We start from the raw sequence: 26,334 nt of genomic DNA on the forward strand, positions 1-26,334 counted from the left end.
GGGGGGGGGGAGAAAGCCAAAAGGAAAGAACACATTCAGCATGTCTGAAACTGAAAGAACTCAAGAGAAGCTCCAAGCCTTGAGTTGCCATCTTGAAAGATTCTGTAGGCAGATATTGAACGATGCAGGAGGCATTAAAAGCAGATGGAAAGACTCAATAGTGACTGCACCTAAGAGCAGTAGTCAACATGCTACCAAGAATGTGACCAAGAGCAAATGTTGCTGAATGAAGAAGGTTAAACTGCACTGAGTGCATTAGCCTAAAACAAGACTCTGAGAAGTGATGGAATACCCATGACAGTGTGTCTGTCAGCAAGCTGAAGATTCACTGAAAGCACTCAGTGGGCTAAGCCAGGAAATTTGGGAGACAGCTACTTGGCAAACTGACGGGAAGAGATCTATATTTGTACCCATTCCAAAGATAGGTGAGTGAAGAGAATGTTCGAACTATAGAACAATATCACTGAGTTCGCACCCAAGTAATACTTTACTGATGAACATCCAACAATGGTTGCAGCAGTACATTGACAGGGAACTTCCAGAAGTTCAGGATGGATTCAGAAGAGGCCATGGAACAAGGGCTGATGGCAGATGCCTCTCGACTCAAAGGAGAGAATATCAGAAATATGTTCTCTTGTGTTTCCTTAACTACGAAACCATTCAATTGTGTAAACATTAATAATCTGTGGAAAAACTTGAGAATAATGGGAATTCCAGAATACTTAATTATGCTCATTAGGAACTTGTACATAAATCAAGAGGCAGTTGAGGGAACAGAAGAAGAGAATATTGCATGGTTTCAAACCAGGAAGGGTGTGGGCCAGGGTTGGATCCTCTCACCATCCTTATTCAATCTGTGTGCGGAGTAAATCATCAGAGACTGGATGACATGCAGAAGAGTGTGGCATCAGGACTGGAGACAAGCTTATTAACAACCTGAGAGATGCAGATGACACAACCTTGCTTGCTGAAAGTGAGGAGGAATGGAAGCATTTGTTGATGAACATCAAGGATTGTAGCTTTCAGTCTGGATTACAACTCAATGTAAAGAAGACCAAACTCCTCACATCTGGACCAATAGGCAACATCCTGACAAATGGAGAAAGGGTTGAAATTGTCAAGAATTTGTCTTACTTGGATCCGCAATCAATGCTCATGGAAGCAGCAATCAAGAGATCAAAGGACATACTGCATTACTTAAATATGCTGCCTAAGACCCACACCATATCATATGCATGTGAAAATTGTGCATTGAATAAGGAAGACTGTAGAAAAATCTGTGCATTTGAATTGTGTTGGTGAGGAATATTGGAAGTATCATGAACTGCCCAAAGGACAAATCAATCTGTACTGGAAGAAGTAAGGTCAGAGTACTTCTTAGAGGCAAGGAGGGTGAGACTTTGTCTTGCACACTTTGGACATGTTGTCAGGAGAGACCGGTGCCTGGGGAAGGACATCATGTTTGGTAAAGTGGAAGGGCAGGGAAGGAGGAAGGCCTTCGAGGAGCTGGATTGATACAGTGGCTGCATCAGTAGGCATAGGAACAATTGTGGGGATGGCACACGACAATACAGTGTTTTCTTCTGTTGTGCCTAAGGTCGCTATGGGTTGGGGCAGACTATATGGCACCTAACAACAGCACACCATGGAGCCACCGTGGATTAGAACCACCCCTTAGTATTAGTAGCCCAACATTCACCCAACAGCACCATCGGGGGAATTAAAGACAATGGGGGAGAAATATCATGAAGGTAAATTATTTTATTTTTATAGCTATGCTAAAGAATAGTGGGGGAAGCCAGGGTTTTCTGTGGCTACTGATTATGTATGACTTGTACATTATCTAATATCACAGAGAAGACTTGAAATTGAATAAATGAAAAAATTAACATGGTAGACCACTTTATATGTTGTAGTATATGCTGCGTTCATGTTCTCATTTTTTTTTCAACTTTGAATTGGGATAATGTAATTTTACAATAGATAAAAAATATCATAGATGCATATATAAATGCATGTGCAAGGCTAAATAGGCAAACCTATGTTCTTTTAAGTTTCAAATGTTATTTCGTCAACATTCTACCATGTATTTTCATCTCTCATCAGACTAGCTGATACAGGGCATGTTTTACTTTACCTTTATGTCTTGTCAGTATCATATTCTTCATAGGAATTGGGATTCCCAATCTCTTCCACCTTCCCTACTCATTTAAATTCCACTTTCTATAGTGAATGTATGATAATCAATATATTATTACCCTTGCAGCACTTGAAGCAATGCTACCTAACTGTGGTAGTTAGATAATCTGATGTCAATTTGAGATTTGACAGGATTAAGAGTAAAGGGGTGGAGTCTAGTCTGTCAACTGGGTCATAGCCAATGAAGCCTCTGTGTGGGTGTGGCTTTCCCCTGAGGATCTGGGAATTCCCGTATCCCACCCACCCCTACTTCCCCCCCTTCTCTGCTCACTCCCTAAGAGACACTCTACTGACAAGACACATGGCAATACTCTGATAAACCCCATGCCCTGGGAACTGGAGGAGTCATGTGGAGACCCCTGCCAGTGCTGAGATGCTTCTACCACCACTGGATCCACAAGATTTCCCACCCACTGGCCTGTGATCTTCCTACATTCAGCGTCATTGCATGTGTTTCATGAGTCTGAAGAGAACTTCATAGATTGGTATTGGACATATGTGCTAATATTGGACTTATGGACTTGATCTAGATTGGGCTGGGATGTTTTCTCAATATTCAACTGCTCTTGTATATAAAGCTCTTTCTTATACAAATATGAGTCTTCCTGTATTTGTTTCTCTAGTCAACCGGATTAACACATTATGGTACCTTGGAAGTAGGGTACTAGAGAAACAAATCATAAAGATGGAGAGTAGATGTTTATTTGATTTCTGCCTCATGGTAGTGTTTCTTCTTGGGCTAGCCAGAGGTCAGATATGTCCTTGCAGTTTACTGGGTTGTTTTCTGGAAAGAATATGGGAAGTTAACGTTTTGATTATTTTGTTTGGTTGTAGTCTTTGGTTATTCCTGTGTGAAATGGCAAAAATGAATGGTTTTAATGTATATTTTGAGCTCAGGTAGAAAATTGCCCCTTGAATTTCTCAGAGACAATGCTGGTTACAGAAAATGGCTGGCTGACATCAAAATGACTGACAGAAGGCCTAACTCTGGCGTAAGGCAATGCTCTCAGAGACCTAAACCCATATTTCTGTATCAATAGAATAGTTTAGATAAGGATTTAGATTAGCTAAATAAGAATTGAACTTGACTGTTTAGTATCTGATTCTACTTTGTTTGTACTGATTTCTCCTGCTTATTATTGATATAATGATTGATAGAAACGTTTATTGGGAAGTATGAAAATAGAGAGCTTGTAAGCCCACTTGTCTTCAGCCATTACAACTGGATCCTTAAATGGATTTAGGCACACCTGCAAAGACAGCTGTGAAAAAAGAAGCCCCACCCAGTGTTTTGAAGTACTCAGGACATTTGCATTCCAAGAGAGTTGCCTGGAGAAGGAAAAGGAACAACGTTTGGCTTTTCAAAGTTTGAACTCTAGTGGTTTTTGTCACACACTGGGAAAAAAATATGGATCCCTGAAGAAACTCTCTTGCTGCTGGTGATCTGACCAGCATGCAGCTGTTAGTTCTCTGCCTCAACTTGTGAGCTACACTACCTGTGGGACACCCAACCCATGGATTGTGTTGCTAGAGGTTGGGATTCCTTTGAGACATGCTTTGCCATGCTGCTAGTGTTTACATCACCTGAGCTTGGGACTGTCAGATCCTGTCATCTCTCTGACTGTTGATGACCACCCTGCTGTTTGCTGCCTGTGGCTAGACTGCCTGCATTGCCTTAAAGAAGACTCAGCTGTCTGCTCCCTTGACCTTGGACCCAGCAGCTCTTGTGAGTTGAAGGACTTCCATTATATTAATTGTTCCATGGAAGTGAGTTGAACTGAGCCATCTTACTGCTGTGGGGACTAATTAGCTGTTATATTCCTTTGTGCTCTATCTATCTATCAATCACTCTATCTACCTATCCGTCTATTGATATGTAATCATAAGTGTCCTAGTTTTGTTTCTCTAGAGAAGCCTAACATGCTAACTCAGTCTCTAATTTATTTATATGAATCAGTGTTAACTATCCACCCAGATTGTATGTAGATTGAGACATCATTTCTATATCTCTGGAAGGATTGAGCAAAATATCTTCTAAACACAAAGAAGGCACATAGGTTATCTCACTTGGCCCCATCAGATCCTGAAATGGAAGGCAAGGAAGACTGTGTCCAAAAGTGGGTGACAATGCTCCCTGGTGGTTCTGGAGTGATCCAGACCAACCAAACCAAACTCACTACCATCACGTTGATGCCGACTCACAGCGACTCTACAGGACAGGGTAAAACTTCCCCATGAGCTTCTGACACTTTAACTGTTTACAGGAGTAGAAAGCCCCATATTTCTCCTGCAGAGAAGCTGGTGGTTTCAAATGGCTGACCTTTCGGATCACAGCTCAAGGTACACCGTTTTATCCTGGATTATGGGCTATCGTACAAAAGCTTTTAATTGCTAGGGTAGCTGAACACAAACACACATACACACATATCTTCTGAGGAAATCTATATAAATCTATCTATCTATCTATATATATATATATTTGTTTTTGTAAAAGGGTGTGGTAGAATAAATATGCTTGGGAACCTATAGAAAATTTCCAGGATTGTTGGAAAGTGTATGCATGAAGTAATAGAACCTCTGGGGCCTGGACATATTATGTGCTGTGCTGGAAATGCAACAGAAACTCTATCACCTAGAGCCTGCTTCCTAGAATCCTAATTCAAACAGAAGTATGTGTCATTATGCTTTATAAAAAAGAGGTACATTTTAGCATAAATAGGACAAAATAAAGGATTTATTTCAAAATCTACATCCTGGGAAGGCTCTGCACTCACTATTACACATTTAGGCTAAATATGTACATATTGCCATATATAAGATTACATAATATTTGTAATAATCAGTAACATGTAGTTAACACTTACTGTCCACCAAGAATCAAACAAAAATACTTTCAATACCTGATCATTCAGCTTCATGCAAAAGGAACATGTTTATTATTATTCTAATTTACAGCCCATAAATTATAACACCTGGAAATATAGCAACTTCTTCAAGGTCTCATGCAGGTTGGAGCTGACATTTGAACTTACACTGCATGGTGCCAGTGCATTTTGCTGATAAGAGACCCTTAGACAATCACAATCATAAATCTTTAAGATGGTCTTCTTGCTATATGGTATCTGCTAAGATTTGAAATGTTGGTAACATTTTGAAAAAAGTTTGGGTCAATCGGCTCTGTCTAAAGTCAACCAAGCAGACGTCCTTCAACTTCTCAGCCTGCATCCCAGCCCACCACACTTGTACTGCACACTATAGCTTACAGAAAAGAGAACATGGAAGAAGAATGTTTTACTTTATTTTGCAGAAGACGACTTCATTGCCCATTTATTGTGAATAGAGGATGGAGTAATTACAGAAAATGCACACATAGACATTAGTGGCCCTAGTCAACATTTCTAGAGTTTCTGAAGTTGCTCTGAAAGAAAATTGGGAAGATATAACTTTCAGTTACCTTTGGTAAACTAAGATAAAGATGCTTTGGGGGATGGTATGGAAGATCCATTTGTTTAGCTTAATAATATGAGGGAAATAGAGATGAGCTTAATTTTATGAGAAAAATGTGTTGGTCAGTGTAGGAGCTGTGAAAGTAGATATTCTGTTTCAGTTAGATTTTTTAAATTGCCCATTGATTCTCAGGAAACCACATGGGAAGAGGGTACATTGAGGCACTTACCTGGCACTGAAGCTGGTGTAGGTGACAAAGCTTGAATTCTCCAATGGAATATGATCATGTACTTCACCAAGGTGTGCATCTCTTGGGCTCCTTTTCCTTATTATTTCCGGTATCTCTGCAATAGCATAGCAGCTTTAGTAAGTGGGCGTGATATTATCTGTCTTTGCAAGAGATTGTAAACCATTCTCAAGATTCAGAATATGATTCTAACCCTATCACTAGGGAAAAACTGGAGGTTTTAGTTATAGACTTACTCAAAGGGCATGAGTCATGGAAAACTCTTTAATTGCCTTCAAGAATATTAGAGTACATGGAAATGGTTGTGAGGAGTTTAATTTCATATGCTACGGGTAAAGTACCTAAATGTTGAGTTACTTACCTTTCTACTCCATCACTCATCCCCTATGACTCAGGAGTGCTGAATCCCAGAAGCTTTCTGATATAGGCAGGATCCAGAGCCCCACAGGGCTCTTAGAAGACCCCACATGCAAGTTCCCCTTTCCTCTTCTAAGTGAAGGTTCAGGCTCAGTTTGTTCTCCCTGAACCTTATCTAGTTTTATTTCATTTTCTCCTCAAGGTTTGCATTTTATTAACTTCAAATCTTTAAGAATCTTGACCTCACATGCGAGATGTCCCAAAACATTTTTTTTGAATTTTCAAATTGAGAAATACACCAAATATAAAATGTTCTCATAATTTCAAAGGGTGATACTAAGAAAGTGCAAGAATGTTTAGAATGAGAGGTACAAGGAGTAACAGGAAGTTGCTTTGAGATGAAATGAATGAGCTGCCCTGAAGTGACCCATGGGTCATAACTTATCCTTCCTGCGTCCTTGTGTTGATATGTCATCATGTTATTCTTACTCTGGTCCCAGACTTAACCTGATAGTCCTGCCTACCCCAGTGGGCTAAGAAGCCATTATTGATCAATAAAAATTGGTAATTTAACAAGTAACCCCAAAATAACATTTTAAGTGATGCTTTGTAAGTTAAGTGCTTCTGTTTTAACCTTGAGAGGCTCTGTGTTACATGCTTGCCTGAATCTGACTGCTGAGCAATCAGTGATGGTGAACTTGAATAGAATCCACTAGGATGAGGGGGGGAACGTCAAAAGAAAGTCACCATTGCTGCTCCTCCACCCCCATCCACCAGGTGGAGAAAAAAGTCTAAACTTTTCATTCCAATACCTCAAGTAGCGTCATCTGTGCGCTTGGCCTCATTGGGGAGCTTACATGCCATCACTTTTTTAACATTGACACAGAGAAAGATCCACCCAGAGAAAAAAATGGGCATCCCTCTTTCTTATGTAATATTTTCTGAACCATTTTAATCCATAAGAAATAGCAATTGAGACAAAATATATTTCTGGCAGAAGAGGGACACCCTTTGGATATATTATTTGTCAGTTTAGATAAAAAATAATTGCATCACAATGGTATACTAAGAACTAGACTTGGAATAAATTTGCTCTCTACCCAGAAGCCCCAGAAGTCCTCACTTGCATACAGGATTGTCGGGGATTTCAGGCTGACTGATGTTCCCCTATTTGGAGGTTACTTTTTCCCCCTGGGGTGAATGACTTGGGAAGGGAACATCTAAAGAAAAAACGAGGGAGAACCAGCCAATTTAACATGTGATAGGAGCCGAATTGTGGAATGTGAAAGACAACATGCCCAAGCTGGCTTAAGAGCAACAGAACTTTTGAGATGCAAGCTTTTCTCAAAGCCTAATTCTCCAGCTAATATTTGCCAGCTATTAAAACAACATTAAGGGTAGGGTGCAGGGAGTCAGGTAAGTAGATGAGGTGAATAAATTTTGCTATGCGTGAACTTCATTTGGGTTCTTTTAAAGAAAATCATTTTTGAAAACATATTCAATTAAAAATAATTTTGTAAGCTTTCGTCCATTTGGAAGTAAACACATGTGTAAGCATTGCAATGGGAACAGTCACTCAATGGGTTTGCTAGCTGGGCTTTAGATGGCTGAAGGTGAAAGGTAAATTGACCCAGATGATCTCTTTTGGTCTGTTCTAGCTCTAACATTTATATGCCAAACGTCTTCAAAAAGGGAATGCAAGGTTTTCTATTCCTTTCCCCAAGAAGGCCGGTGGCATAGTGGGTCTGTGTTGGGCTGCTAACCACAAAGTCAGCAGTTTGAAACTGCTCCGCTGAAGAAAGATGAGGCAGGTGGATCCGATTAAGATTCACAGCCTCTGAAATCCAGAGAGGCCGTTCTCTCTGTCCTAAAAATTCTCTCTAAGCTAGAATCGACTCACTGGCAATGCGTTTTGTTGTTGTTGTTTTGATTTATAATTTCCCCTAATTTCAATGGTGACTGAAAATTTGGGTTGAAAAAACAACAGAATAGCATAAAAATCAAAAGACAAAGTTGCCGATCGAAAGGCACCTGAGATTTCCCTTATTTTATTCCAGGAGGGTTTGATCCTTTTTTATTTATTGACTTTGGTAGCTGGTGATGTCTCACATTGATCTTTTCCCTTCAGATTCTAGGCAAGGAAAAGGAAAGTTTTATCTGTATATATCAATCTCTCTGAACCATCAATGACATGCCATGGTATGTAATGGTTTCTTTATAGCAGAAGTAGGTTTCTGGCTAAAGTATTAGGAAGCAAACAAGATATCGTTTCTGAGACCTGTGAGTGGCTGCAAAAATCAAAGTCTTTCTACATATGGTCAATATTTTAATATCTTTCTCTTTAATCCTGCTTACACCCATGTGATTCTTCTAAAGGAGGACTCAGCGATCTTTACAGAAGAGATTCCTTGAAAGTAAAATGTATTAAGTAATTTCCTTTCCTAACCTGCATGGAAGGATTGCATATTAGAATGTGCCTCTGACTATTCCCATTTGGATAGCAGAGAGTCTACCTCCCTCATTGGAAAAACAATCTGCACAACTGGACCAATAGGCTAAATGGAGGGGAAAATGAAGTCAAGGATGTAATCTTGTTTGGATCCATAATCAATGCTTATGGAAGCATCAGTCAGGAGATGAAATGACACATGGCCTTGGGTAATGCACGAGATGCACAAGAGCCACTCTGAGGATGACAGTATGTCTGCCACAGTATTTCCAGCCACCCATACACACACAGAACTTGTGCATCAAGTAGGGAAGACCAGGGAAGAATTGATGCATTTAGAATATGGTGCTGGCAAAGAATATTGAAAATATCATGGAATGTCAAAAGCAAACAAATAAACAAATCTGTCTTGAAAAAATCACAATCAGAATGCTCCGTAGAGGCTAGGATATGCAAGACTTCGTTTCAAATGCTTTGGACATATTGTCAGGAGAGATCAGTCCCTGGAGAAGGACATTATACTTCATAAAGTAGTGGAGATGCAAAAAAGAAAAAAGAGGAAGCCCTTTGACAAGATGGATTGATGCAAGGAAATCCACAAGGGGCTTAAGCCTCAGACCAATTGCGAGGATGGCACCGGCCTGGGCGATGTCTCCTGCTTGTGCAGAGACAGGGTCTCTCTATGTCGGAACAGACACGAGTGCACCTAACAACAAAAGCACCCCCCTCAAGGAATTGCATGTGTTCAAATGCATGAGAACAATACCTACTTTATCAGATAACACGTGAATGTTGATTGTTACAGTCATTTGTGGGGGAGTTGGCGGGGAGGGGCAGAGCAAACACCAGTGTTATAGCATACTTTGAAAATGGTATTACATATGCTCGATAATAATCTGTTCTCAGGATCAGACGAGTTTCACGCAAAGGAGTAAGCTAATATCTTTGGCAAAAATAGAGGTGACATCTATTTGTCAATTAAAAAAATTCATTCATGATCAAAAGCTTGTGTCATGAAAATAATTATGACATGGGTTGGTGTTAAAGAGACCAACGTCAGAATCACTGGGATGACAAATGAGAGACCAAGCTGGGACGGGGAAGTGAATGGCCTGAAGCAATGGGCAGTGCAGTCAACTGAAGGAGGAGCCAGGCAGCAACCACTACCATCAGACGGAGACTACACGACGTGTGTGTCGTCTTTGTGGACGTGCCCCCCACTTGCTTTCCTTTCCATTGGAATTTTATGGACAGGTGAGCTCTGAGTCCTCATTCAGGAGAATCAGGCAGGTGTAAGGCCATGGATGGAAGAGAAAGACTGATTGAAATTCAGGGTTGCTTAGCTAAGCTGTGCTGCGATGACCTGAAAGTAATATAGTTATATTTCAATGTCTGGGTTTGAGGTTCCCCTCCATGTGAAACGTTGTCTAGAGTGATTCCCTTTAGGAAGAGATTAATTAGTGAGAGATGTTTCCGGAGAGTCGGGGGCTTGGGGAAAGGTCGGGTCAAATGTAAAGAGACGTGATCTAAAAACGAAAACCAGACTCATTGTGTGGAGTCGGTTCTCACTCCCGAGACAGGGTAGAACTGCCCCTGAGGCTTTCTGAGACTGTAGCTCTTTATGGAGTAAAACTAATCCTTTTTCTTCTGAAAATTGTGACAGGGGTAAGGTGAATTCACGTTCAAAGTCCCTTACTAAACCCATCCATCATTTCTTTTTCTACCTTTTACCTCTTCCATGCTATTTTTCTAATTCTATCTTTATAATTTGCTTTTCATTTAGTTTGACTCTACCTGAGCTAATTAGCATTTTAAAGAGGCTCTAAAACATTACCCATGGCTGCTGATAAAGAGTGGGTGAACAGAAGAACTTTCCTTCGGGTCTTTTGCAAGTTGTCTATTCTCTTGATGCTAGTGTTCTTCCTTGCTTGGGTTTAGGATACTACTCTAACATCGTAGAACTTAGATACTTGGAATGGAATAATGGAGCTCTTTTGGTGACAAAAGCAGACAGTAAATTAGAGTTGAGGCTGAGAATTTTTTTGTCCAATAACTATCTAATTACATTAAGGGGAAGAATAATTATTCCTCCTACTCTGAAGGCTGGCCCCATTGGCATTCATGTTCTGAATAAAATAAGATTAAAAAAGCTCAGGGAATGGGTTTAGTAAATATGGGTTAATGTGTGTATAACCTAATAGGACTCCTTTACTAAATCAGAGTTTGTCTGTATTTTATTAAAGGGAAGAGCAATCATGAGATAATTTTTGAGTTTATGTTCCCATGAGTAATAAGCCAGCATATCTGAGCCTCTAGTACTTATTATGTGCTAGACCCTGGTCTTTTTAAATGGGTGTACTCAATTTGTACACACTTTGTGTATTAATATCCTTCCCCAATCTTATTAGAAATGTGAAGCTTAACTAATTTGCTTAAGTCACAGAGTTAAATGGGACCAACAAGGACCCATGTACTTCTTTACCAAGCTACATCTCTAAATTATTAGGCAATGATCTTGCATGGAAAACTCCCAGGGTGGCTCTTACTTGGAAAAATGGAATTCATCCAAAAAATAGGGGGTAGAAATCATAGAATCTTTAAAATTTAAAGAACCATTACAATGATCATCCCCTTTGGGGATAAAAGACTAAGATTCCCAACATTGGCAGTGTTTTCCCTAACTATAGTTAATCAGTGGGGTGGCTGTGATCAGTATTCAAGTCACCTGAATTCTCTTTGGGGCTGCTAAGAGCGTGAAACTCCTGGGACCAACCCAGCTGATTGCATAAGCTCAACACAGAGAGCACCATTTGAGGCCAGGACAGGGACATCCGTCATCTGTCTCCGCAAACGGGAAACATTCTACCTGATGTTTTCCCTCATCCAGTGCTAATTCAGAATCAGTAAGTTTTCTGTTAGGCAACTTGAGCACTTCTAAAACTTCTTTGAAACGTATTCTGTGGGAAATGTTCAGTTCTTATCATGACTTTAAACCTCTAAAGCCAAACAGGCCCCTTCTGAAATCATATAATAATCATTGGAACATTTGCAGTACTAGTGCACCAGATTTAATTCCAGCGTATACTTAAGTTTGTTGCCTAGCCACCATCTTAACGAGCATTTCATGGTGCTCTGCTGCCACCTACTGGTAAAGTGAAGTCAAGAGCAGCCGACTCAGCAGCTTGGGAGACTTTCGGCTCAGCTTGCCGGCTTGCCTGTTTGGAGCGGCTGCCGGTTGTTAGTGGTGGAGACCGAGAACCATGATAGGACAGGGGGAAGGAAAATTGTATTAGGAGAGAACAATTTAAATTTTGGAGAATATGAAGACTATATTAAATAATTAGAATTAAAATTATGCCAGAAATTTGTGTCCATTGACAATAAAATCCATGCCCTGTAAGTCAGTAAAATTTGGCACATTTAAAAATACAGAAGCAGGTCCTTTTTATCTACAGAAAGGTGCCTATCTTTAGACTAGAGCAATCTATATATTTATAATAGAATGGAATTAAAAACGCCCCAACTAGCCCAAATGAAAGTGATTATATACTTATATAAATTACTTTTGCTTTTCAGAATGATTGACAGTTTATTTATGTTTTTTTAATTTATGTGTGTTGAAGATAATTTATTTATGTATGTTGAAGATAATTTATTTTTAGAGAGCTTGATTTGTTCAGTTTTTATAGGGCTATGTCTACTTCATGAAGTCATGTTAAAGTTGCATATAACCTTTCATATACATAATTGGATGATATTTATATGCATTTCTTTTTACTTTACTTTTCACACCTCTTTTAATGAGACTTGTGTCCTATGCATCCACTGCTTCAAGAGCGATTCATGCTTTTATATAATACAAGAAGAAAATGAAATAACCTTTGAATTTCAAAATAAGATCTTAACACAGAAGTAAGCAACAATATTGTTCAGATTCTAGAATTCAATTTACAAGCCTAGAAACAATAGAGTTGTCCAGAAATTATCTATAATTTCAGTAACCTCTTGCCATATCCAAATATTTCTTGAACTGTTAAAGAAAAATCAAAAGATTCAAAGAAAATAAAAGTAGGTTTAACATGGCCTGCATCGAGGTACCAAATGGTATCACAAAAGCTCCATGGATCAACAATTATTTAAATTCCTGTCAATTATTCTAAGGGGAAATAACAAAAGAAAAACAGAAAATACTGACTCGAGAAAATCTTGTTAATCTCAGAAAGTCTGTGCAGTCAGAATCATGATTTACTTCTTCCCCTTGCCCCCTAAGTCGTGTGAGGAAAGTTCCACCGTGAGTGAGTATGGACAAAACACCGGGATTTGTGCTTCTCCAGCTCTGAGCCAGCCTATATGCTCTCTCTAGGAGGAATGCCAGGAAAGCAGCATTTCTCATTGTACTCAGGTTCATACTGCAGAGGATACATGTGAACAGCCAAGGGACTAGATGTTCCTTTACTTCCTACAATCCAACCCTATAGGGTAAAGAATTTGCCTAGACATGGAGCTCCCATTGACCTTCCTCCCATTTGCTCTGAACACAGGCATGCTATCCTGACAGAGGCAAATCAGGAAGACTGGAGGTTTCTTTTTCTGCTCCTGCTCTGCACAGAAACCAGGAGTGCTCATCCTGAGAGAAGTGGACCAATTTCCTTAACCCCAATGTAGAGAAATGGCTACAAAAATTTCCTTAGGAGGAGATAATTTGTTAAGTCATAAGAAGAGGGATCTTTAAGTTTCTCCCAGAGAGAAATGACTTTACCTGGGAAAAAAGTGTAAGGAAGCTCCAGTGTAAAGGTGCTCTCAAACACAATGAGATTTTGATGCTAACTAAGGAAGAGAAGGTTTATAGCTCCAAAAGACCAATAAGGTCAACTATAGGCCTGAGAGTCACAGAAAGAGATATCTTTTTAAACACCTTCCCAGAGTAAGAACACATTTCAGAAACAGGATTTTAAAACTAGTTTTGCAAAGATCACATGTAATTGGGCTAGAAGATGGAGCAATCTGTGTCACAGGGCAAGATAACAATAGGATGCAATAATTAGCAGGCCATTGATGGAGTCTAAGTGTACTTTGTCTTTTGTACTTTGAACATGTTATCAGGAGAGACCAAACAACAACAACAAAACAACACCCAAACTCACTTCCACCAAGCTGATTCTGACTCCTAATGACCCTATAGGGACCCTATCACGCTGTCCTTTCCCATGAGACACAACTTCCTGGAAAAGGACGTTACAGCGAGGAAAGCAAAGGGCAGGGTAAACGAAGACTCTAATGAAGACGGATGGGCACCGTGATTGCAATCATTGGCTCAAGCTTTACAGCCATTGTGAAGCTGCTGTAGGACCAGCAGTGTTCCATTTCGTTGTAGTCGGAACAAACCTGACAGACCTGACAACCACCAATAGCAGGCACGGTACCAACAGGGATGGGCATTTTTACAGAGAGAAGGGGAAAACCCACAAAACCTCACTACCAAAGAGCTGCTGTCGACTCTTAGAGACCCTATAGGGCAAGTCGAGCCGCTCCCGTGCACTTCTGAGACTGCAAATCTTTATGGAAGGAGCAAAGCTTGTTCTTCTTCCCTGGAGAGAATGGTGGGCGGTGGCTTCTCTCATAACCAACTATTCCGCTACGGCTCCTAACAGGGACTTCATTGCAGAAAAATAGCAAATGGAACACTGTAAAATCCATCGTCAGCCAGGGGGCTGTGTGCATGTAAAGGCTGTACCCTCTGATGGAGATATAGAGGCTTTACACTGAAGAGGAACGAGCCTTCATTAAATAGCTCAGTTAAGTTACTCATTAAAGAAACAAACAAGAAACAATAACAACAATCCTACAGAAACTGTTAGGAGAATAAATAAAGAAATAAGGTGTTTACATGAAAATAATAGCGTAGGATTCAGGAGCAATGACAAGAAAAGATATAAAACATAGAAAAGCAGAAGCAGAGAGCGAATGCAGTCCTTGGTTATGAGTAACTACGTTAAATATAATGAAAAGATTGGCAAAATGGGAACAGTTATCAAATATAGAACATTTATAGGCGGTATACAAGTTACGCATGTATACACTGTACAGACGATATAAGATGCATGCACAAAAACAGCACACATCGGATGAAAGTAAAAAAATGTTGGGGGAAGTATCATGTAAATAGTAATCAAAAGAAAGCAGGAGTGGTTATATTTATGTCACACAAATAGATTTTAAGAAAAATATTGCAAAAGGAAAATAATGGAAATGTATAGTGATAAAGGTTTAATACATAAATATTGTATAATAATGATGACATTTATGCACCTAGCAACAGATATCAAAAATAAATGATGGTAGTATTAAAAGAAGAAGTAAATCATTTAACAAAATTTATAAAGTGGTAGACATTACTACTCAATATTTTTAAATAACAGAACAACAGGCATTAACAAGGAGATAGAAGATTTGAACAAAACTACAAAGCAACTAGATTTAGTAGACATATAGTAGAAAACTACACTGAACACCAGCAGATACACATTTGTCTCAAATGTGTATAGAACATTCTCCAGGATAAACAATAACAATTCTCATGAATTTTAAATTGTTTAAATCATACAAAGTATGAGCAATGGGATACATTACATGGTATACCATAAAAAATAAGACATAAGTAACAGAAAATATTAGAAAAATTAATAGCTATGTGGGGACCACATAAAACAATACTAAGTATTCAATGGGTCAAGAAGGATTGCCAAGCTAAATTTCAAAATACTTTGAGCTAATTAAAAATAAAAGCTCAAAACACCCAAACTTATATGGTAAAGCTAAAGCACTGTTGGGAAAAAACTTTATAGTTAAACATACATAAATCTGGAAAGGAAGATAACTCTGAAATCAGTATCCTAGTCTTTGATCTTAAGAAACTGGAGAAAACTAAAATAGAATAAAAGCAAGTAAATGAAAGAAAATAATGAAAAATGGAGTGCAAATAATTCGATATAGAAACAAGAAAATCAACTAAACTAAAAGTTGATTATTTTAAAAGAACAACAATATTAATAGCATTAACCAAGACTCGTCACAAAAATTGAATACTGAGATTACTAAAATTGAGAATGAAAGAGGAGACATTACTACTGACTGACAAAAATCAACATAATTAAGAGGAAATATGAGTAACGGGATACCAAAATTAGATTACTAGCCATGGTGGCACAGTGGTTTTTGTTTGAACTGCTAACCATGTGGTCTGAAGTTCAAACCCAGCAGTCACTCCACAGAAGAAAGACTAGGCTTTCTACTCCTGTAAAGAGTTACAGTCTTTGAAGTCAGCATCGAGTCAGCGATAACTGAGTATATTAAATGGGCAAATTTCTAGTATTTCACAAATTACTAATCTGTTTTAAGATAGAATACAAAATTTGAATAAAATTAAAATAAACAAATAGATTGAATTACAAATTGGTAAGTTCCCACAAGGTAATTCTGGTCTTCACAGGTAAAATTGTGCCAAATTCCTAAAGAAGAAATATAACCAATCCTTCACAAATCCTTACAAAAATAGAAAGATAAACACTTCCCAACTCATTTACAGAAGATAGTTTTATTGCTGTGGAAAAGGCAGGAAAAGGATATCACACAATGAAAAATAATACTCCATATCAACAGCTTTTTAAATATAGACATAGAATTTAATTTCTCAAAAAAGAATTGCAACATGAAGCTGGCAGCATGTAAACTGTATTCCGCACTGTGATCAGGTAGAATTTATAAAAACAAGACATTCTCCAGCTCGCTTAGCTTTGTGCAGCATCATACATCCTACAGTTGCCAAAGGAGCCTGCCCTTAATATATCAAATGTTGCTACAGGATATTAGACGATATATCTCATATATTGCCCATAATTAACATGTATTTTCCTTCCTTTTGACCTGTCACTTTTGAGCCATTTTCTTCCAAGAAAAGTATCTCATCACAGCAATTGAGTATCAGTTCTGACCAGACCTGACCCACCAAACATGCACAGAAAGGATGGTCATAACCTTCAAGTCACCCTGGAAAATAAGTACTTGGGTCAAGGAACCTAAAGTTACCAGACAGATATCACCAAACCAAGTTAGAAGACATTTGAAAGTGAGGGGTCAGATAAATCATATTCTGCCAAGAACCACAACCCTACTCTAATGTTTAATCATGACCCTCCTATGAAATATGTTACACATCATAATTCCCTCATTTTACTGCCTAGTATGCATGTATCAAACTGCAAATTCTCTTTTTTTCAGGATTGTTTTGGTGACTCTAGTCCTGGGGTGCTCCTAGCTGGATCAGCTAAAGTGAAGCATCCCCTGTCCCTTTTACCCAGTCTCTGTCTTTGTTTCTCAGCGCCACCGAGTGAGACCTGAGTTCATAATACAGCGTTGGTTCGACATGTGAAAATATATCAACATAATACAGCAAATGAGCAATAAAAGACAAAACCCATATGGTCATTTCAACAGATACTCAGAAATATGAATTTCACAAAAATCAACACTCCTTAATGATAAAATGCTAGAACATGTAGGGATAAAAAGACACATTCTCCATCATAATGGGCCACAGTGCTGCAGTAGACAAAGCAGCTTGCTTGCTAGCTGGGAGATCAGCAATTTATGTGTATGGGAGGTTTCTTTGCTATTTAATAGAGTATCTATGAAAAAATCCTTAGCTGACATCTACTGAAACAAAGAAAAGTTGACTCCCTAGGACAGGGAACGAGACAATGGTATACCCTTTCACTATGTCCATTCAACATTTCATGAAGGCTCTACTCGTGGAAACTAGGAGATAAAAGGAACCCAGATTTAAAAAGAAGTAAACCTCTCTCTATTTACACTGACATGATCTTTTACACAGAAAATCCTAAGCAAGCTGCTAAAAACTATTAGAAGTAATAAACAGATTCAGTAAGGGAGCACGATATGAGATAAATATACAAAAATAATTGTATTTCTATATAATAAAAACAAATAATTTGTTAAATTAAAATTAAGAATAAAACTCTGTTTGCCATACTTAGAAATAAATGTAATAAAAAGTGAAGAAAGTGTATAGTCTGAATTTTTTTTAATTATTAAAATCAACTAAATAGAATGTATATAAGTGTAAAGCTATGTATCACATGTTACTGGATGAGAAGGCAACATTGTTGAGATGGTAATATTTCCCAAATTGACTTTCAGATTGGTATAATCCCAACCAAATATCAGTTGACTTCTCTGCAAAAATTGACAAACTGGTGTCAAAATTGGTACTGCATTTCAATAAACTTAAGGTAGTCAAAACTATCTGGACAAAAAAAAGAACAAATTTGGAAGATTTGTACTTCGTGATTTTACAACAAGTTACAGCTCTCCAGTAATCAAGGTAGTATAGTACAGGCATATAGATCAATGGAATCAAGTTCAGAGTGCAGAAATAAGTGCTCATATTTAAAATAATTGCTTTTAAGGGTGTTAAAAACAATTTAATGGGGGAAAGATTTGTCTTTTGAACAATTGGTGCTAGCTCAACTTCATATGCAATTTTGCAATAAATTATGGAACCCAGGAACTGAAAAGTAGAGAGTGTTGTTTGAAATAGAACATCATGTATCTGCAAGGGGACGTATATCTGGAATCTAAAATGATGATATATAATTTAGATATCTGGAATCTAAAATGATGATATATATATAACAAAAAGACATTTATCCAACTTAAATGTTCAAAACAACTTAGTGGACATTTCTGTTAGAAAACTCAAAGGTTGAATTGATGTTGTTTAAACCTTGAAACACTAGAGGTTTTAAAACAAACAATTAAATAAATAAACTCAATGCACCTAGATGAAACTAAGTTTAAACCAGAAGGGACCAAATTATCTGGAACAGTTGACATAGAGGGTTATGTGTAGGGTTTTTCAATGAAAGGTCAGAAGTTTGAATCCACCAACCACTGTGGGAGAAAGATGAGGCTGTTTACTTTTGTAAAGATACAGTCTCAGAAACCCAAAGGGCAGTTCTACTGTAACCTATAAGGTGGCCCTGAGTCAGAATTGGCAATGGCAGTGGGTTTTAGTCTGCTATTAGTGTATAGAGCTATTGATAGGACCTTTTAGAGAAAATATAGACAGTTACATCTCCATGTCACTGCCAGAAGGTGTGAATTTTAAATTTTTTTACAGTTCGTGAAGGAAACGAAGGGACTCACAGAGTATTTATGAGGTGGTCTTCTCATGGTCACAGAAGTAATCAAATCAAGACTGGATTTTCAGTCTGAGTTTGGGAAAACCAGTTGGATGTAGTTATAAAAGTCAGGATGTCTGGACTGGATTTGGTTATGTCACCAATTGGCTATGTGACTTTGGACATTGCATATTCTCTCTTCGAAGCTATTTGTCTAGTCTATAAAGAAGTTGAACTAGATAGCAAATAAAGGTTCTCTCAGCTCTCAGATTGACTCTCAGCTTTTGTATGCTCAGTGGAGAAATGTCGTGCCCATTTCGCCAAGTTCAAAGAGGCATTGTCATTTAGGAGATAAAATCCCCTTCATTTTTCTGGGCCAAGTCCCTAGACATTGCGCTACAGACAGCTAGATATAAAACACAGTTACCTGTGATATTCTGTCGATGGCCCTTGGTTTTGCAGCCACATTTTGCAATTATCTCCGGATTATTCACATCACTGTGACAGGTGGAACAGTAAAATAAGGCTCTGGACAACGAAAGCAAATCAAGAATGACTTATGGGCGGCTTCACGCTAGGGAGGCATGGCGCTGACTCAGTCTGTCTGCCATTAAGTTGTATTTGCTTTAGTGCTTTCCCCCCATAAAGTAATAAAAAAAATTACCTTTTGACTTCCTTTGCAGATTCAGCAATAAAGAACCCTATTGTGTTTTTGTGCAGCCTGACTTGCGCAGATGGGTTTAGTATAAGACCACTGGAAACAGAAACAAAAACATGGTGATTTTTCTCCATCTCCTTTCTGGGGCAATATTTGATGTTTCAGTCTGTCATTATCGATGGGCGCTCTAAGTTGCAGAGTGAATACGAATCAATCTGCTTTCACTCCCCACCAACATGGCTATTGTGCATTTGACTATCTTTAATTCATGGATTGCTGCTAACTGGACTGAATGCAGCCAGGAAACCACACCATTGCTGTATCCCACGCATGATGGAGCAGAAGGTAAATTTTTCCCTGATTGAGTCATAAATCTGAGATGGTCAAATGAACTCTGTTGTGGGAAGAATTGTTCATGTACACTCTCAAATATGAAACAGGCCAAGGGAAGAAGGTCACACATTTGTTTCTCTTCTGGTTGTCTTAGGATTGTCTGTCCTTATTTACTTACCATTTAATTAAATGATTAAATCTGGAGACTTGCTTCTATTAGAAAATGTTTCCTGGTTAACCAGTTACTACTATTTGTGTAGTTTTTGAAGTTGTATATTTCTTCTCATTTCATTTTTGACTGTCTTGATACCGAGGTCCTCAAGAGAAAGAACCACGTGAATTTTTCTTGTTATCGTAACAATTTGATTTCTTTCCTTTTTTTCAATCATTCGTGTGTTTGACAATTCTGCCTCGGTCTTTTCACCCACGTTACTCCTTGGCTCAATATTCTATATGACTACTCCAGCTCCCCGCCGATATGTCCCTTTTTTTCAAGGTCTTCTGCATGTATCCCCCTTGATTCGTATATCTCCAGTGTGATAACTTATCCCATTATCCCATACCTTTCATCACATCTTCTGTGCATGATGAAAATACTTCTTTGCTCAATTAAAATGTTTACATTCATGCTGTTAAGATGTTATGTCTGAATTACGACGAAGCTTAAACTGTTGATGGAGAACCAAAGTAATTTGCAAATATTAGAGAATCCATTAAAATAAGGTGACCAGATGTCCTGCTTTTGGCGGGACAGTCCCGATTTTTAACAATTTTTCCCGTGCCCCACAGCGTTTTTAAAAAAAGGCCCAATTTTTCGAAAGAATGCATGATAAGCTAGGTATATGGTTTTCGGCTGCCATGTGGCTATTTTGCCAGGATATGAGTTTTATCAATGGTGTCCTGCTTTTGTCCCGCTTTACCAATGTTAAAATCTGGTCACCTTACAAAGGACTTGGACAACAAATGTTCTTGAACCTCCAGTTCCCTAGCTTCATGGCAGGAGGACATGTGCATATGTTCTGTAAAGCACAGTTCAAAAAGATTATCACCTGGAACATTGGATGGCACTTTCTGAGCACTCGTTCACTGATACCAATGAAGGGTATGATCAAGTTTAACTTTACAAAGGAAAGAATGTGGACTTGCCCACCTGAGGCTTAGATTGATGTTAACTGGCTGATAACTATGTCAGTACTTTGTTGTGTTTTAGATATGTCCTGGCCACCTTTGTTTTCTTAGAAGAGGGCAGTTGTCCGAGTTCATGTTATAAAGAAACTGTCAACGATACATCTGTGGTTTCATTTGAGAGAAGACGTGAACTTCTGTTGAGAATGGACCCTAACCGTACTGCTTAACGTCCTTCATGAATCAGAGCTAGCAGATCTAGAGGGGATTTCCCCTGGGACAGACTCAGAACATTATGAGACTAATGTCTGAGCCAAGTTCATCTCCTTTTGCTGCTGTTGTGTCTCATCCAGTTAGGTCCTACTGTGGCGACCTTACATACAACAGAACAAAGCACTGTCCAGTCTTGCACCTTCCTTACAATCATTGATATGTTTCAGCCTTGTTTGCATGTTTTTATTTGATAATGGAGGATTTTTCTTAACTTCTCCTTTGCTCTCTTGGTTACTACATCTTGTAAATTATTCTTACAACGATTGTAAAAACACATTGTTATGTGTCTGTTTCTATACTGAAGTCTCACTGCTCTGCATCATGAGGCTTGTTATTTTGGCAGAATTTAAGCATTTGATTCCTTTCAGGTTAAGACAAATCTTTTAGTGTGTCAACTTTAAACTGCAGGATAATGTGAGAATGGGAAAGTAGTGTGTTTGGACAATCACAGCTCTGATTTGATTTATACTCCAAACAGCCTCTCATCAAATATCTTTTATTCACTCTGGGATACTATTCCTGTAGTTTTAATGTTCCTGAAGTTGATAAAACTCATATTGGAGCTGCTTTAATTGCTTGACTTTTTCTCCCTCTTTCTCTGCATACAACCTCACAACACCTTTGTCTGAAAGACTGGATGCACAATTGGAGGACACACTCACATGTTAAAGATACCCAGAAAGATATTTTAATAATTCAGGGGATCCTGATGGAGACAGTGTCCAACCCAAGGGTATACACTATCAAAAAGGAGCAGCTATTATTATTTTTATTTTTAGAACTAATAAATTTATTCATCAAGTTATCAGGATACACAGCCAACACATAAAACCCTTTATGACTGAATATTAACATACCCAAACTGTGTATTACATGTTGTACCTGATTTCTAAATAGGCAACAATAATTTCTAAAAGGTAACCAATAACTAAAATGAGTTGTTCCATAAGCATTGCAGCATTCCAAAGCCTCAATGTGCAGTAGCACATGGAAACTAGATCGTATTACTTACAAAAATAAATAGATAGTACAAGGGGTTTCACAAGTTTGTAGGAAATTCCATTTACTTTTGTTTTCAGGTTTCCATACACTTTTTGAAGTCTCCTCATATGCAAAAGATGAGCAGTCCCCCAGCTCGTAAACTGTCCAGTTGTCATAGATGACAACTCTTCTGTGTTATGTAACCTGGCATGCTGAAATGGGCAGCTATTCTGAAGCTAGAAGCATTGATGATCAGGGAGAGTGAGGCTGTAGAAACTTTTGTTTTTGCAAGTAGTCCAGAAACTTAGGTGCGATGAGTGAACTTTCCTAATATGGCTCTTCTGTCCCTGTCTCTGTCACTCCCACCAGGCAATGGGTTGAGGCCATGAAAATAGGGTGTGGGAAACCCTATTAGAAGGGATTGGTCAGTTGAGGTTGCCATTTCCTTGAGTATAAGAATGAGGCATCCCAGAAGCCGTAAGAGAGAGAATTCCCAGGACTATCAAGGAAGAAGAGCCACTAGTGGAGCGTGTTCAAGAACTCTGCCTAACGTGGCAGAAACTGAGATTAGAACAACCTGAAGGTGGGGCAGAGAGATCATGCGATAAAGAAAATGATCCAGGCTGAGGCAAGGAGACCATGCGACAGAACAGAGGAGCGGCACTGAACCTAGGGGACTGTCAGCCCCGCTTTCTAGCCCATGGAAGGCAGAGCCCAAGGAACTGTGTGGCTGAAAGGCTGAGCAGAAAAAAGACTTGGCTGTTGGCTGAGAAAAGGCACTGCTGTGGACAAATGATTATATCTTTATGTTTTAATAGTCCTGACTTGTGGTAACCTGTTAATTTCCTTAATAAAGCACCGTAATCATGAGTTTGTCTGTGAATTCATCTTGTTTGTTGTGGTCATTACAACTAATTACGGAACCTAGCAGAAAATAAGTGTTATGGGAGAAATGGTTGGTGCCAGAATAGGGAAAAGAAAGATGAATGGTGGAGACGTATTTTGTACCTGCCTCATGGCAATAGGGAAGCCAGAAGACAGATGTCAGAATTTGACCTCTGTGCTATTATATGCACATTTATCTCCCCTTGTTCTCTTTGAATGAATGCCTCTTGGTTTATGTTCAGGTCTGTATGAGCACAATAAAATATTCTGAAATTCCTATTCTGTGAAATGTTACCTATAGTTTATTATGTTCCACACTATCAAATGTCATTGCATAATCAATAAAATACAAGTAAACATCTCTCTGGTATTCTCTGCTTTCAGTTAAGATCCAACGGACACCAGCAATAATATTCTTTTGAATCAGCTTGAATTTCTGGCAGCTGCCTGTTGATCTACTACTACAATCATTTTAAAATTACCTTAAGAAAAGTTTTCCTTGCATGTAATAGTAAATTATTGTTTGAAAAATATGTATTCTGTTGGTTCACCTTTCTTTGGAGCAGGCATGGATATTGTCCAGTTGATTGGCCAAGTAAAAATCTTCCAAATTCCTTGGCACAGATTAGTGAGTGCTTCTAGTGCTGCATCAGTTTTTTGGAATATTTCTATTAATATTTTGTCAATACTTGGATCCAGGTCAATTGCAAATGACTTAAGTGAACTCATTTTTCAATATATTGATTGTTGGTTATATTCTACCTCTTGAAATGGTTGAATACCAACGAATTCTTTTGGGTACAGCAATTGTGTGTTTTCTTCCTACGTCTTGATGATTTCTGCATTATTCAATATTTTGCCCAAAGAAACCTTCAATATTATAATGTAAGGCTTGAATGTTTTCTGCAGTTTTTAGCTTAAGATAGGCTTAGTGTGCTTTTCCTAGTTGATAGTCTAACTCCGTGTCTTGGCACATTTCATGACCGTACTTTACTTTGGCTTACAGAGTTTGTTTTTGAAATTTTCTGTTCAATTATTTTCCTTCACCATTTCTTCTAGCCACTTAAACTTTTCTATGTTAATGAGCAAATTTCAGAGTCTCTTCTGACATTCACTTTGGTCGTTTCTGTCTTTTTAATTACTTTTTTCTTCACGTATTTTACATTGGTGTTATCCCACAACTTGTCTGATCTTCAGTTCAGTGTATCAAATTGATTTTTAAGATGGTCTCTGAATTTATTGGGAATATATTCAAAGCTGTAGTTTGGCTCCCAGGGACTTGTTTTAATTTTCTGCACCTTTAACCTGGATTTGTAGATGAGGATTTGGTGGTTTATTCCAGTTAGGCCCTGGCTTGGTTTGTTGCTGACAATGAGAGTTCTTTGTGAACTTGTTTTTTTCTTCTTATTTTCCCCATTGTTTCTTACCAGAAATGTAGTCAATTATATTCCATGTGGTGAAAGTCTAAGTTTATAGTCTCCATTTATGTTACTGAAAAATGGTATTTGTAGTAAAGTGACATTGGTCTTGCAAAATTCCCTCTTGCAATCTCCTGCTTAATTTCTATCACTAAGGCCATACTTGCCAATAGTGATACTTCTTTGTTTCAAACTTATCATTCCAATCACCGATTATTATCAGTTCACCTTGATTGCATGTCCAATCAATTTCAGACTGAAAAATTAAAAGAAAATTTCAATTTCTTTAGCATTAGCTTTAGTGGTTGACATACATTTGAATAATAGTTGTATTAATTGGTCTTCCTTATAGGTATATAGATCATAACCTGTCACAGATACTGTCACAACCTGTCCTTTACTCCAAGATAGATCTTGAAATGTCCTTTTGGACTAAGAATGTGAGAACATTTCTTTTGAAATGTAATTGTTGCCATAATAATCATATGATTAAAAATGGTGAGTAGTGTTTCATTTCAGTTTAATAATGCTTATGTTAATCATATTTAATGTTCCATTTCATTTTTGATCATTTCCATTTTTACTGGAGTCATACTTCTTACGTTCCATGATCTTATAAATGGATGTTGCATTTTGAATCATGCTCCATCAGAATATGAAGACCCTGAACGTTTTACTCCATTTATATTATTAAAGCCTACTACATTTTGAAGAGGTAGCTCCTCCCCAGTTGTACTTTGATCCACTTCTGACATGAAGAGCTCATGTTCAGCCATTGTTCCACTGCTACTCATGAAGATCTCAATTCACTTCTTGTCATTTTTAGGTGCCACCAAATCAGTGTTGCACAACAGAATGAAACATCACTGTGTCCTGTACCATTGTCATGATTTTTTTAGCCACTGTGTCAGTCTTTCTCCCTGAGGGTCTTTTATGGTGACTCTCTACCAAGCATGATATCCTTTCTCAGGAACTGATTCTGCTAATAGCATGTCCAAGCATGCGAGACAGTCTTAGCATCTCAGTCTCAGCATCCTGAGGAGCTTTCTGACTGTACTTCTTCCAGGACAGATCTGTTTGATCACCCGGCAGTTCACGATATTTTCAATAGTCATTGCCAACATCATAAGTAAAATGTATTATTTTTCTTCAGATTTTCTTATTTATTGTTCAACTTTCAGATGTATATGTAAGGAGTGGAAATATCATGGCTTTGGTTAGTCACATCTTAGTCCTCAAAGAGCCTGTCAACACTTTAACGAGGTCTTGTGCAGCAGAATTGCCCTATACAATATGGCATTTGCTTTCTTGACTGATGCTTCCATGAGTATCAATCCAAGTAAAATTAAATCCTTGATAACTTCCAAGTTTCCTCCATTCATCATGATATTGTCTATTGGGCCAGTTGTAAACATTTTTGTTTTCTTTATGTTGAGTTGCAATCCCTATTGAAGGCTGCAGTCCTTAATCTACATCCGCAAGTGCTTCAGATTCTCTTCACTTTTAGTAATTGAGGTTGCGTCATCTGCATATCTTAAATTGGCTTTGTTCCAATCCAGATGTCACATACTTCTTCAGTTAGCCCAGTTTCTCAGATTATTTTCTCAGACTACAGAATGAACAAGTATGGAATGATTTTCAGTGTTACATTTCATCTTATCTATAGGTTTTTAAGCTCTGTATTTTTGTATTAATCTTAAGTTTTACCCTGAGGATGCTACAGACAGCATTGTCTTTTAAGCTAGATCTTGAAATGTTTTTTT

The 26,334-nt window shown here is 38.2% G+C and overlaps 1 protein-coding gene across 1 annotated transcript in view; it reads right to left on the reverse strand.

Moving 5' to 3' along the window:
- The window catches only part of KCNU1 (potassium calcium-activated channel subfamily U member 1), a 193,909-nt gene that overhangs the window by 88,838 nt on the left and 78,737 nt on the right, over positions 1-26,334 (reverse strand). Inside the window, exons 15-19 of the mRNA XM_045286870.1 lie at positions 23,325-23,331; positions 22,113-22,120; positions 19,563-19,652; positions 19,326-19,426; positions 5,876-5,990 (exon numbers count right to left, since the gene is read on the reverse strand). Coding sequence (XP_045142805.1) covers positions 5,876-5,990; positions 19,326-19,426; positions 19,563-19,652; positions 22,113-22,120; positions 23,325-23,331 — 321 coding nt within the window. The remainder of the gene's footprint in view (positions 1-5,875; positions 5,991-19,325; positions 19,427-19,562; positions 19,653-22,112; positions 22,121-23,324; positions 23,332-26,334) is intronic.

This window comes from Echinops telfairi, unplaced genomic scaffold, assembly GCF_000313985.2.
Source record: "Echinops telfairi isolate 266 unplaced genomic scaffold, ASM31398v2 ScPeMD7_9;HRSCAF=40, whole genome shotgun sequence".
NCBI classification, from domain to species: domain Eukaryota; kingdom Metazoa; phylum Chordata; class Mammalia; order Afrosoricida; family Tenrecidae; genus Echinops; species Echinops telfairi.